The following is a 14,828-nucleotide window of genomic DNA, read 5'->3' as shown; positions in this document are numbered from 1 at the left end:
ATTGGTTAATGCAGAAAATATTGAATGTAATATCACCCAACAAACAAAATTTTAACATAAATTTCTAGGAATGAAAATAAAAAAAAATATTATACCAGTTGGGATACTTTTGATTGTAAGTAACAGATAACCCACACTCAGCTGGTTTATTAGGAAGGTTTATTATTTCATTTAAAAAGATTTCCCAAGTTAGGGCAGCTCTGAGATTGGCTGATTCATCCACCAAGCTATTTGAACATAATGAAGCAGGGATGCTGGCTCAGTGCTAGGAAGGCTTTGAGGGGGCATTCCAGGTAAACTACCCAAGAGGCCACACTAGGCCATAAAGTGGCAAGAAGAACAGGTGAGTATTTTACCCAGTCTGGTAATATTTGTCTTCTAAATGGAATATGTAGGCTATTTACGAGTATTACTTATGATATATTAAAATTTATATCTATCATTTTATATTTTATACTAGTCCCGCTTAGTCTATATGGCTTATTCTCTCCCTTTTCTGGATTATTTTTTCTCACTCTATATTTTCCTCCCTACCCCACACTAACTGGAAACTATATATTCTTATTTTAGTGGTAAGCCTAGATATTGAGATACACATATGTAATTTATCAAAGTCTCAGGTGAATTAGTATCTTTCCTCTGCTTCTGGAAAATACTAAGACCTTGAAACACTTGAATTTTATTCACACACATTCCACCATCACCAACTTATATACTATTATTATATATTTTAATTCTCTTTTTTAACTCCACAAAACATTATTGTTGTTTGGGGAAGACAATGGTCATTTAAATTCATGTACATAGTTAGCTCTTTCTGTTTTCTCCTCGTGCTTCTCCAGTAACTTTCCTTCTGCCTGCAGTACATTCTGTACCACGTCCTTTACTGTTTTTATGCTGGTGCCAAACACTGTCAGTTATTTTGGTCTGGAAATGATTTTATTTCTCCCTGATTTTTGAAGGATATTTTCCTTGTCCATCCTTTTGCATTTATTCTAACTGTAGCCATATATTTTAGGTGTATTTCTTATAAACAGAATATAGCTGAAGTTTAAAAAAACATTAATTTGTCTATCTTTACTTTTTAAATAGAAGCTTTGGTCCTTTACAACTAAGAAAAATTCTAGTTCATTTGGTTTTGAATCTACCATGTTATTCAGTGTTTTCTATTTATCCCACCAATTCCATATTCTCTTATTTCCTTTCTGGTCTTTTGGATTGATTTAGTGGGTTTTTTTTTTTTTTTTACTTTATATTTTCTCCTCTGTTAGTTTAGAATTTGTAAGTTATTTTTCTGTTCTCTTGATGGTTATCCTAAGATTACAATGTGCATTTTTAACTTATTAAAGTTTACAATAAACTAGTACATTTATCACATTCCAGACAATGCAAGGTACATAGCACACTTAAATTCCATTTATTCTACTTACAGAGATATGTGCTATTTCGTTCAACTATTGCAATTCTGTGTATTTTTAAAAACCCATAATACATTATTGTTTTTTGTGCAATCGGTATTCATTTAAATTTAGCACATATTTATAATCTCGCTTATATGTGGAATCTAGAAAAATGATACAGATGAACTTATTTGCAAAGTAGAAATAGGGACACAGAAATAGAGAACAAACCTATGGATACCGGTGGAGGAGGGGGGGTGGGATGAATTGGGAGATTGGGATTGACATATATACACTATTGATACTATGTATAAAATAGATAACTAATGAGAACCTACTGTATAGCACAGGGAACTCTACTCAATGCTCTGTGGTGACCTAAATGGGAAGGAAATCCAAAAAAGAAGGGATATATGTATATGTGTAGCTGATTCACTTTGCTGTACAGCAGAAACTAACACAGCATTGTAAAGCAGCTATACTCCAATAAAAATTAATTTAAAATAAATTTAGCACATATTTACCCTTTGCATTTTTCTTTAAACCTTCATTCACCCTTAAGCTTCCACCTAGAACTGTTTTCTTCCTGCCTAAACAATATCTATTTCCTTTAGCGCAGATTTTCTGGTGATAAAGTCTCAGAGTTTTTGTTTGCCTGAAAATATATTTTTGGCCTTCGTTTTTGAAGGAATTTTTCCTTGATATAGAATTTTACTTTAGCAGGGTTTTTTAAACACTTCTACAATGTAATTCTATTGTCTTCTTTTTAAAACAGATTTACTGAGGTATAATTTACATACTGTAACATTAATCATTAATTCATACCATGAAGTTTGATGGCTTTTAGTAAATTTACAGAGTTGTGTGACCATAACCAAAATCCAATATTAGAACATTTTCATCACTCTGAAAAGATTTTTCATGTTCATTAGCAAACGTTCCTTGTTCCCAACTCTAGCCCAAGGCAACCACTAGTTTACTTTCTGTTTTTATATATTTACCTATTCTGGGCATTTCATAAGAATGGAATCATTTGGATTCATATGTAGAAAATCATATAGTATGTATTTTATGTCTGGCTTCTTTCACTTAGAAGAATTTTTGGAGGTTCATTCATGTTGTGGTGTTTATAATAAATACTTGTTCTTTTTTATTTCTGAATAGTACTCTATCATATGGATAGATCACTTTTGCTTATCCATTCCATTCTATTGTCTTCTGGCTTCCATTATGTCCACTGATATGTCAGCTGCCAGTATTATTATTATACTTTTAATGCAATCTGTCCTTTACCTCTGGCTGCTTTTTTTTGGCGGTACACGGGCCTCTCACTGCCGCGGCCTCTCCCACTGTGGAGCACAGTCTCCGGACGTGCAGGCCCAGCAGCCATGGCCCACGGGCCCAGCCGCTCCGCGGCACGTGGGATCCTCCTGGACCGGGGCACAAACCCGCGTCCCCTGCATCGGCAGGCGGACTCTCGACCACTGCACCACCAGGGAAGCCCTCTGGCTGCTTTTAATATTGTTTTTTCTTTGTTTTAGGTTTTCAACATTTTTACAGTGATGTGCCTTTGTGTGGTTTTCTTTGTGTTCCTCTGCTTAGGATTTTTACCACTTTTCACAATGTGTTTCCTGACATTGCTCAGTTTTGGAAAATTCTCAACCAATCTCTCTTCTGATCCTTCCTGTCTTTCCACTCCTCCTGGGACTACTACTTATGCATGATTTTTCCCTTTCAGGTGCTCATGTCTGTTATACTCTCTTTTTGGCTTGTATTCATTATCTATTGCTGCATAACAAATTACCCTAAAACTTAGCAGCCTTGAAACAACAAACATTTATTACCTCACAGTTTCTGTGGGTCAGGAGTCCAGGAGCTGGTAGATAGGTGGTTCTGGCTGAGGGTCTCCTGGGAGGTGGTTGTAGTCAAGCTGTTAGCCAGGGCTGCAGTCTCTAAAGGCTCAACTGCGGGAGGATCCACTTCCAAGTTCACTCCTGTTGTTGCTGGCTGACCTCAGTTCCTTGGTATCTATTGGCCTCAGTTCTTCACCATGTGGGCCTCTTCCCAGGTTGCTGGAGTGACCTTGTGATATGGCAACTGGCTTCCCCCACAGCGAGTGATCAGAGAAAGAGAGAAAACGTGACCAAGATGGAAGCTACATTCATTTTGTAACCTAATCTTGGAAGTGACATTTTTATCACTTTCGCTATATTCTGTTCATTAGAAGTTAGTCACTAGGTCCAGCTCACAATCAAAGGGAGGACATTAGCACAAGCAACAGAAGGAAAATAAACAGGTAGAACTACATCAAAATAAAAAAGCTCTGCACAGCAAACAAAATGATCAACAAAATTAAAAGACAACCTACTGAATGGGAGAAAGTATTCACAGACACTTATATGATAAGGGGTTTGTATCCAAAATATATAAAGAATTCATACAACTCAATAGCAAAAAAGAAAAAACAATCCAATTTTTAAATGGGCAAAGGGCCTGGATAGACTTTTTTTCCAAAGAATATATTCAGATGGCCAACAGATACATGAAAAGGTGTTCGACATCACTAATCATTAGGGAAATGCAAATCAAAACCACTATGAGATAACACCTCACACCTGTTAGAATGGCAGAGCGACTGGAGATAACAAGCTTTGGCCAGGATGTGGAGAAAAGGGAACCCTTGTGTTCTGTTGGTCGGAATGTAAAATGGTGCAGCCACTATAAACACTGATATTGAAGGTTCCTCAAAAAATTAAAAATAGAGGGACTTTCCTGGTGGCGCAGTGGTTAAGAATCCACCTGCCAATGCAGGGGACACAGGGTTGAGCCCTGGTCCAGGAAGATCCCACATGCCACGGAGCAACTAAGCCTGCACGCCACAACTACTGAGCCTGTGCTCTAGAGCCGATGAGCCACAACTACTGAGCCCACATGCCACAACTACTGAAGCCCATGTGCCTAGAGCCCGTGCTCCACAACAAGAGAAGCCACCGCAATAAGAAGCCCATACGCTGCAATGAAGAGTAGTCCCTGCTCGCCACAACTAGAGAAAGCCTGAGCGCAGCAACGAAGACCCAATGCAGCCAAAAATAAATTAATTAATTTAAAAAAATAGAACTACCATATGATCCAACAATTCCACTTATGGGTATATATCTGAAGGAAATATACTCACTACCTCAAAGAGATATCTGCACCCCCATGTTCATTGCAGCATTATTTATAATGGCCAAGTTGTAGAAACAACCTAAGTGTCCATCAGCAGGGGAATGGATAAAGAAAATGTGATTGATAAACACACACACACACACACACACACACACACACACTATTTGGCCATAAAAAAAAAAAAGGAATCCTGACACTTGCAACAACATGGATAGGCCTTGAGGGCATTATGCTCAGTGAAATAAGTCAGACACAGAAAGACAAACACTGTATGATCTTACTTATATGTGGAATCTTAAAAAAAAAAAAACACCTCATAGAAACACAGAACAGATTTGTAGTTGCCAGAGGTTGGAGGTAGGGGTGGGGGAATTGGGTGAAGGTGGTCAAAAGTTCTAACCCTCTAATCACTTGTTTTTTTTTCCCATGGCAACCAACCCCCATCCTTTGGTGCTTTCCAAAAGTCACCCATTAAGATAACAAAAGACACTTTTATGGCTCTCATCACTTAGAAATTTATAAGGATTTTAGGCGCTCTATTCCAGAACCAGGACAAAGATCAAATACATATTTCTTATTATCAATCACAATAATCACAAAAGGTAATAATAAAAGGTAATAATAAAAACTTCATTTCCTCATGATTTGGCTACATTTTACTATTATCAGTGCTCTTGAGGTTATTTTTACATCTACTTACATCTGTATGATGGAAATGTTATGTTGATAATTTGAAATCAATCATGGTGAGAGTATTTACAACATGGAAATTGATAAACACTATAAATTGGGGTTTAATTTATTGCTTTGATTGTCTAGATTAAAAAAGTAACGACTGAGAAAATGTTAATAGTGTGAATTAAGCTTAAAAGTATGTCATATCTGAAGCAATTTCATTAAGAATAGAATTTGAGGAAATACTCTTCCAGTATTAAAAAAATGTTACTCAATCCAACAAAAATGGTGCTCACCTCATGGATGAATGAGTGAAGTTCTGACATACATCTTTGTTGTTTCACTTTTATCTTAATCATTAATGTTACTTAAACCATCAACCAATGTTCTTGTCAGAACTACAGAGAACCACACACTACTGCCTCCCGCCCACAGCCACATAAGGGCACCACCCTGAGAGCTTACCCTCCTGCCCCAGTCCAGCCTTCAGACAACTGCAGCCTGGCCAATAGCTTGACTACAGCCTCAGGAGAGACCTTGAGACAGAACCACCCAGCTGAGCCACTCCTAAATTCCTGACCCACAGGAACTGCGTGAGATCATAAACGCTTACTGTTGTTTTAAGATGCTAGGACCTCCCTGGTGGTCCAGTGGTTAAGACTCCATGCCCCCAGTGCAAGGGGAGTGGGTTCAATCTCTGGTCAGGGAACTAAGATTGCACAAGCTGTGTGGCAAGGCCAAAAGATTTTAAAATAAATAAATAAATAAATATGCTAAATTTTGGGATAATCTGTGTCACAGCAATAAATAACAATTAATTCACTGTCTTTTGCAGAACTGTACTAGAGGGAAAATGAGTCACCGGTTTACTGGATTATTTTGTTGTGACAAATTCCCAGCAGTAGAATAACTGGCCCAAAGACTATGAATAAAAATATGTTTCTTGACCTAACAGTTTGCTGCCAACAATGAATACATCTTTTTGCCTTGTTGTGTGTGTGTGGTGGCGGGGGTGGGGGGCAAACTTTTTCTTAAAGGGCCAGATAGTAAGTACTTCAGGCTATGTAGGTTTAGTGGCATAATCAAGGGTATTACGTAAGTCACTTAGATAACCATCTAAACATGTAACCATTTAAAAATGTAAAATCCTTTCTGAGCTGGATTTGGCCTACTGGCCATAGTTTACAAACCCCTGTCCTAGAGCGTCAGCAATGCTGCATTTTATAATTTATAGTTTTGCTCATAAAATAGATATTAGTGATATTTTTGTTTTAGTTTGTATGTGGTATCTTTTAAGGAAAATAATGAAATCTATTTATGCTAGTGTTGCCTCAGTTAATTCAGTTCTTATTTAGTGCCTGTTTAAGAATTTTCTAGCCAGTATATACTTGCTAGCAGTATGGAATCTTGGTGCAGCTCTTTTTTCTCTCATTATTGTCCTAACTTATTTTTTTTATATCTTACACAACTTTCATTCTTTAAATCCAAACAAAATGAAATGTGTTGTGATTTTGAGAATTTTTATTTCTTTTTGTTTCTGGTTTGGTTTAGGGTTAGTAAGTTGGTAGATTCCAGTATAGATATACAAATCATCAAGCTTCCCTCCTTCCATTCTCACCCTCTGGTTAGCAGAGTTCCTGTTAATAGAATTAAATGTCTTCATTCAAGGATTTTCTCAATACAGTCCAGCCTACCAATCCAACCAAACACTGGGGTGAGCAAATATTTCAAATGTATGCAAGAAAGCAGATTTTTATTTCAGTCTTGGAATCATGATATTATTCTGTCAAGAAGTATATATCAACCTTTAATAGGGGCTTAAGAAAAAATGTGCAGATTTTAGGCCTAAAAGATTGGCTCTGCTGGGTTTCAGCAGTACCATGCTCTTTGCTCCACTTCAAAGTCAGAATGCTGGTGTTTTCTGGCTAGGATCAACACAATGGAAGGGAGTATCAGAAAAGATCTAGAAAAAGTCGTGGCCATTCCTTTCACCATTCCTTTCAGAAGAAAGGCCATTCCTTTCAGAAGAAAGAATAAAAGCATTAAATCTACTGGCCAAAACCCATACTTAATCTTTCTTTTTAATTTTTCACTGTGAAACAGATCATGTATTGTACCACCTGGAATTTAAATTTTTAAAAATATATTCTTATGAAGTACATGGACATTCTTTTAATGCTTAAAAAAAGAATATTGATATGCATTTTATATAGTGGTCTTGATTTAGCTATCTATAAGGTATGTTGCAAAATAATGAGACTGGTTTTCGTGGGTTAGTGAAGAGATTAATCTCACTGTTTCATAGTCTTAAATCACCTATTCAAGGGGAAGCTACCATTCATGGAGCCTCCAAGTTGGAAAGGGTCTTGGGGGTCATCTAGGCCAGTGCCTGTCTTATACAGGAGGCTCTTCTCCAACCCCCAGGAAGGATCTATCCGGCCTCTACTTGGCCAGGCTTTGCTTTAGCAAACAGTTCTGGAACCTTCCCAGGAAGTATTTCTCAGAGCACCACCTCTGATGAGTTATTAGCAGTGCCTTTTAATGAATGTTTGAGGGGAAAGGAGCTTCCATCATGTCAAATGTGGGAAACTTGGGGGGTGCTTGGTAGAGACTTTCAGGGATTTTTTGGTATTTTGAGAACAAGGAACACTGGCACCTGTGGCTTGAAGGCCCCGCTGCCTGCCCCAGCTAGTGCAGCACTACAGACAAGTTGGGTGGGAGCATATGCAGTGCCCACCTCCACAGTCTGCTGCCTCTGGGCCCAGCACTGGATCTTGGGATCTCAGTGCACACGACTACACACTTTGACATTTACTGTCAACGCCACAGGGACATCTCTGTGCGTGTCCTGCATACTTACACAAGTATACCTGTAGGATACATTACTAGAAGTAAAATTTCTAGATTAAAGACTGTGTGAATATCAAATTAATTTTATTCATTCAGCTAATCTGTTTTCTAAAAAGAGTTATACCAGATTAAAATGCCAGCAATGGCATTTTCCTCATATCCTCATCAACTTAAAATTTTTGCCAATCTGCCAGGTAAAAAACAATTGTATCATGTTTATATTTGGTATCTGTTTAGGCTACTCTTCCAGACTCTTTCCAATCTGTGCCTTCTTTTTCTGCCATTAAATGTTAATCAAATAATTAAGTCAAAGAATTTTAATCTGAAGCAATTTTTAACATCATCAAAATGTTAGACACAATATGAGAGAATACAATTGGGCGTGAGCCACGTAACTGCCTGCCAGCTTCTACCTGTGACTATGTTAATGTTGTTTCCCCCTTTTTTTAAATTGTAGTTCAGCCTTCTCTGCCAACAGTTCTATGCCATGTTCTTGAAAAGGGCTACATATTCTTGGTGCAACTCGATGATGATGCTGTCAATACAGATCCTGGTACCTCTGGTGATCCTTATGGTCAGCCTCTCATTCCTCAACTTCAGTACAAGCATGGAAAATGTCCCATTGGAGTTGACCCTAAAAAACATATGGTCAAACTATTGTTCCATTCTTTATTTCTCTGAAATCCAGGCTGGGTCCTCAGCTTTCAGAACATTTTACAGATATGCTCATGGCTGAAGAACAGATTCCTCTTCAGCTGCTAAGTAAGTACCAGGCCCAGGAAAACAGGGCAGGAAACAGGCCCATTGCTCCTTGTAGTGAAGCCATGTGCTTCCAGGCCACGTGATGCTCCCTGAAGTCAGAGTGAATAGCTAGAAGTCTCAGAAAAACATCTTTCAAAAATCAAACGACAGGAAAGGGAGAGTTCCTAGAAATGAGACCAAGTTGTGTCTTTCTAGGGACTAAAGCATGTCCAAAAATGAAACTGATAAATTTTCTGTTACATTTGAATGTATTAAGAAGAGATTTACACTCCCTCCCACAAAGGGAGTTTGTGGATGACTTAGTGATAGATGTAGAGAAAACTAAGCAAATGAGAAAAGGAGAACGTTATTAACTTCAGAGGGGGAAAGTTGTACAAAAAAAGAAACATGTCATAATATACTGCTTGGTTCAGCTGTGAATAATTTTTACTTTGTCATAGTAACATCAAAACTGACTATTGATTGAACCGAATTTATGATACAACTCTAGGGGGAGGAGAGGGGAGGGGAAGGCCATAGGGGGCAGGGATAGTCATAAAAGAACAAAGTCCTTGCATCCAAGATAGGATGTCAATAGAGAGATGGACTATTTAGCAATCCAGAGAAACATGAACTAAAAGATTTCAAAGTGGTTGCCTCTGGTGAGCAGGTACCAGGGATGGTGATGGGTAGGCCATGGCACTGCCATTTCTCATTATAAGTTTTATATAATTATTTGATTTTAAAAATTATATTCATGTGATATTTTAATTTAAAATAAAAATTTTAAGCATTTTTTTAACTAAAGTAAAGAGACCAAATGCAGAAGATGATGTAGCAAAGTGGTTGGGATTACAGTGACCTACCTCTCCAAACCTTGGTTTCCTCTCCTGCAAAATGGAAAGAATAATAAACCTTGCCTCACATTGTCATCGGAGGATTCCATGAGAGAGTGCCTATCGTGAGCTTTGCACACTGTTAACACTGGCACTCAGTAACCTTCAGCCACTGGTACAATTATCATTATTGTGGGTATTTTGGGGTTTTTTTTCAATTATCATTATTGTTGTTGCTGTGATTGAAGGTCCCTTCCAGCACTAAAAATTCCAGAATTCTAAGTGGGTCATATATTTCGCCTGGCACTGTGTGCTGGAAGTCCAGTGATGAACAGTATTATTACCAGCCCTTGATGAGCTTCTAGCCCAGAGATCATATGGATAAGTGACAGTAGTTACAATACAAAGGAACCGTAAGTGATGATCTCAGAGACATGTCTCAGCCTTGGAGGGCCAGAGGATGCTCCAGAGTTAGGAGCCTAAGGTGTGAATAGGTACTGATCCACAGCAGGGGAATGTAACCCAAAGAACATTCCAAACCATGAGAAGAGCATTTGTAAGCATGGGGAACGGTGAGTCCTTAGGCATGGCTAGAACTTCAAGACAGGAAGTGGAGTCTGGATAACAGTTGGGCACTGTAGGTCGTGTGCAGGAGGTTAGCTTTATCCCGAGAGCAGGGGGGAGTCACTTGAAATTGTTGGGTAGGGTGTGTGTGATCAGACATGTCCTTTCACATGAGACTGGAGGGACTGGATAGGAGGCAAGGAGCTCTGTTAGAGCCACACAGTCCAGGCAAAGGTGGTGGGGCCTGGGCTGCGTCAAGGCCGTGGGGAGGAGGGGAGTAGACAGAGCTGAGATTTAAAAGATGACTAGACAAGACTTTTTTATACTGCTCCAGTCAATGAAAGGAAAACTTTCTTGATGCCCTGGGGTCATGGGGCTTGGACAGGAGGCAGCCCTGTGGGCAAAGGGGATCACTGGAATTCAGAGCACGGCCATGTCAGGAGGAGCCCACTTTCGGATGTGGGCGGGGGTTAGTGATGAGATAGATACCCAGGAGGAGCAGTGGTTGGGGGAGGCCAAAGGCGAATCCTCTCTGCCTCACTGGACCTGGTGTGATGCTCTCGGATGGTCTGCTCTCTTCTACGTTCAGTAGAGCCATTCCTCCTGAAAAAGTTAGAGGAGGAGCCCGAGGTCTTTGATCAGAACTACCTAGTGGCAGCTTCCTTTGAAGATGTGGGGAACCACACCATAGTGACAGCGCTGTTCAACAACCAGGCATACCATTCCACTGCCCTGGCGCTGGCACTGGTGGACAATGTCCCCTTCAAGTTGCTTTCTGGTGCCAGGGCTTCAATAACGGTATTCAACCACCCTCAACCTCAGTCAAACAAGGAGACCTCGGAGAATATCTTGTACGAGTATGTACGACTTTCCTTCCCTCCTCAGTGCTTCTCTCTTTACCACCTACTTCTTCCTTTTTTTAATTTTGTTTTGTTTTAATCACAAATTGTTATTTTGGAGTATGGTTGCTGTGAGCAGTTCTACTTAAATGGCTACCTTTCTCCTTATATCCTGTCTTTTACAGGGGTCCTAAAGGACATTATCTTGTTATCAACTTACTTTTTGGAATGGCTTTCCTGTCTAGCTCTTTCTCCATCTTGACAGTCAAAGAGAGATGCATCAAGACCAAGCAGGTCCAGTTCATCAGTGGCGTTTATGTGACTACTTTCTGGCTCTCCGCTCTGCTGTGGGACCTCATCTCCTTCCTCATCCCCACTCTGCTGCTGCTGGTGAGCTGCATGGTGCTGAGGCCTTTCCCCTGCACATCACAGGGGGCTTGCCTTGGGGACCCTGTGAAGAACCAGAACCCTACCTGAAGTCCAGGCTGGCAGCTAAGCCCCTGATTGGCCACACAGGGTGTGAAAGCACCTTCATTGCTGACCCTCAGTAAAACATGATTTCAGTCCCAGTATCATAAGGAGCAGAGGGGCCAGCTCTAGGGTCTCTAATTTGTGGCTTCCCCACAACTGCTGCCTCAAGCTAGTAAATGACAGTGCCTTGGGGACAGTGCCCAGAAATAGCTCACCAGGGCACTGAGGGTTGCAAGTCTTTGGTGGTGACTGAGTTGTGCAGCTTGAGGTTCCCTGGTCATTTGTGCAGAATGGATCACGTCCTCCTTTGTTCTGCCTCTGAGCCTCTGATCTCACTGCACTGATTTCCAGGGGCAGAGCCAGCTGTCTCTGCACTGCCGGATGAGTAAGGGGAGTTGCCGATGTAGTACTGCTAACACCCTATTTACTTTATTTTTAAAATTAAGATTATCATATCCTTTCTCTAATGCTTAGGACTGACTCTTAGTGACTTTTCCAAATTCTACCCCGCTTTCCAAAGGTGGTGTTTTTGTACTATGATGAAGAAGCTTTTACACACCAGAAAACATCCCTGCTGTTGTCTTGATGCTAACGCTCTATGCCTCTATCATCCCCTTCATCTACCTGACCAGCTTCTGCTTTGACAATGCGGGTAGCGCCTGTGTTAAGCTCATCATCACGCTCACCTTTTTGAGCATCGACCCCCTTGTTCTCGTCTCAGTCACAAGTGAAAAAGGTGAGGACCGTTACGGCTACACATCACACATCTTTAACTTTCCCTCCAGCAGCCACAGAAGTTGTACCCATGAAAACGTGTGTCTGCCAGGGGCCTGTGTGAGGCTCTTCTCAGCAGCTGTCAATGGAAGAGCCCCAAACTGTCAACGTCCCAAAAATGCATCTCCAGGAGGACAGTGACACACAGTGGTTATATTCATCAGCAGAGTATGCTCAGCAGCAAAGAGGGAATAGATGCTCACCACGTGCAGCAGTGCAAACAAACATCAAAACAGGGTGCTACGTGGAAGAGGCACACTCTGAGCCAGAAAAGCGTTTGGCTCAGAGCTGGGGGGAGGGGGTCCACCACATGGAGACCTTAGGGAACTTTCTGGAGTGTTGGAAACACTCTGTATCTTGATCCAGGTGTTGGTTACATGGACATAAATATTTGTCAAAATTCATCAAACTGTCCACTTATGATCATGCATTTCACTGAAATAAATTATTCCTCAGTTTAAAAGAAAGTAATAGGGCTTCCCTGGTGGTGCAGTGGTTGAGAGTCCGCCTGCCGATGCAGGGGACACGGGCTCGTGCCCCGGTCTGGGAAGATCCCACATGCCGCGGAGCCGCTGGGCCCGTGAGCCATGGCCGCTGTGCCTGTGCGTCCAGAGCCTGTGCTCCGCAACTGGAGAGGCCACAACAGTGAGAGGCCCGCGTACCACACACACACACACAAAAAAGGTAATAATAAGCCAGGGTTGGATGAAGGCTGCTTGGTGACGTGCAATTAGAGTCAAAGAAACTGAGGGGTGAGCCATCTTCACACCACATCCTTTAAAACCGACGTCTTCATGTCTGTGCTGCCGTCTCTCTCTGGGTCAGATATCCATGATCATATTTTACCTCTGTAAGGCTTTTTTTCATTTGTTTTTATGCTGACCACCTCCTTCAAATTGACTTTGGGGTTTTGTTCATTTCTTTCTTTTAATTTAAAAATATGTTAACAGCTTCTTCTGCTTTCATCTTGGGAGTCATTCTGTCTCTTAAAGGACGTGTGTGTATTCTCTATTTTGAATTTATTTTACTAGTTTAACTCTCAGAGTTTGTGGTGCCTTTTCCAGTTCTCATACATACCACCTGTGGAATTTCAGAGATGGAATTATTTTCATCTGAGAGGATCATAAAAGTGACAGTGTTTTGACTTTATGATTGAAATAGAACAAAAAGCACACTGCAGGCAGAGGAAAGGGGATACACAAAGGCCTGTCCTGAGGGAAGCCAAATCCAGCAGTTCTCAGCTGTAAACTCCATCTGAGATTCACTGATCAGCACTTAAAGACATCCTGCATGATTCCGACACAGGTGGTACAGGGAATCACTCTGAGAAATGTTTGCCCTAATCTCCAGGGAGAATCTAAGGATTCCTCCCTTTCTCCTCTTCTCTGTCGCTCAACCCACCCGAGAGGGACAAGCACCTGAAAGTCCAAGGACACTGAGGGCCCTGATGGGAGCAGAGCTTTTAGAGAAGATGACCAAGCTAGCACCTGACTCTCTGGACATTCTCTCTGGATCCTTTGGCCTTGCTGGGATCTGTTTCTTCTTAGATTCCTTCATACTATTTCTTCTCTTCCCTCCAATGCAGCAATACAGGGACCAAGGCACTTCTTCTGCTTAGCAGGAGGCAACTGCTAAAACTAACTGGAAATCGGGTGAGTCAAAGAGGAGGGAGGGGGCTTCCCTGGTGGCGCAGTTGTTGAGAGTCCGCCTGCCGATGCAGGGGACACTGGTTCGTGCCCTGGTCCGGGAGGATCCCACATGCCGCAGAGCGGCTCGGCCCACGAGCCGTGGCCACTGAGCCTGTGTGTCCAGAGCCTGTTGCTCCGCAACGGGAGAGGCCACAACAGTGAGAGGCCCGCGTACCGCAAAAAATAATAATAATAAAATAAAAAAATAAAAAGAGGGAGGCTGGGACAAGGCAAGAAGCTTCACCTCTGGTCTGGGGAAAAGGATGCCAGTGCCTTCACAGGCTCCATCCCTACTCCCTGAGAAAGAAAACTATACATTAGAGGCTGGCCCTTGGCCCTTGTACACATGCCCTAGAGGCCTCATTAAGATGCTGTCACCATGGCAGTAGACAGAGAGTTATGAAAGCTAAATCTGAGCTCTTTTTCCTGAGACTCTACTAAAACGATAGCAAAGGAAATAAAAATGTATGAATTCACAATGAAGAAACATCTAAAGTGCATTCAGAGGGGAAAATGGCTGAGCAAGTATCTAATTTAGCAACACAGAATCCTCGAGAGGCTTGGGACCACAGAGAAAGGGAGTGAAACAGTCTGTTCCATCTCCACTGGCCCTACTACCACTCCCCACCCGGAAGCAGTCAGAGATCCCTCCTCTTGATGAATTGAAACTGCTTCCAAAAGAGACCTAAACATTATGGACTGGTCCCCTGCCTAATTGCCTTAAAATGTAGCCTGCCCCCTACCTCCATAAACAAAGCTAGCAAATCACCTCCTGGTGCCTCATTTGTCTCTCTGAATAGACAGACCAATCAAGGATCACTG

General features: G+C 41.3%; 1 protein-coding gene across 1 annotated transcript in view; it reads left to right on the top strand.

Annotated features, from left to right (window-relative positions):
• LOC101339275 (ATP-binding cassette sub-family A member 17-like) overlaps positions 1-14,828 on the top strand; it is a 91,989-nt gene that overhangs the window by 60,128 nt on the left and 17,033 nt on the right. The window contains exons 12-15 of the mRNA XM_073793237.1: positions 10,847-11,012; positions 11,339-11,463; positions 11,896-11,929; positions 12,107-12,280. Of these exons, the coding sequence (XP_073649338.1) occupies positions 10,847-11,012; positions 11,339-11,463; positions 11,896-11,929; positions 12,107-12,280 (499 nt within the window). The remainder of the gene's footprint in view (positions 1-10,846; positions 11,013-11,338; positions 11,464-11,895; positions 11,930-12,106; positions 12,281-14,828) is intronic.

This window comes from Tursiops truncatus, chromosome 15 (genome assembly GCF_011762595.2).
Source record: "Tursiops truncatus isolate mTurTru1 chromosome 15, mTurTru1.mat.Y, whole genome shotgun sequence".
NCBI classification, from domain to species: Eukaryota; Metazoa; Chordata; class Mammalia; order Artiodactyla; family Delphinidae; genus Tursiops; species Tursiops truncatus.
Note: the sequence above shows the minus strand (reverse complement) of the source record. Positions and strands in the feature narration are given on the sequence as shown.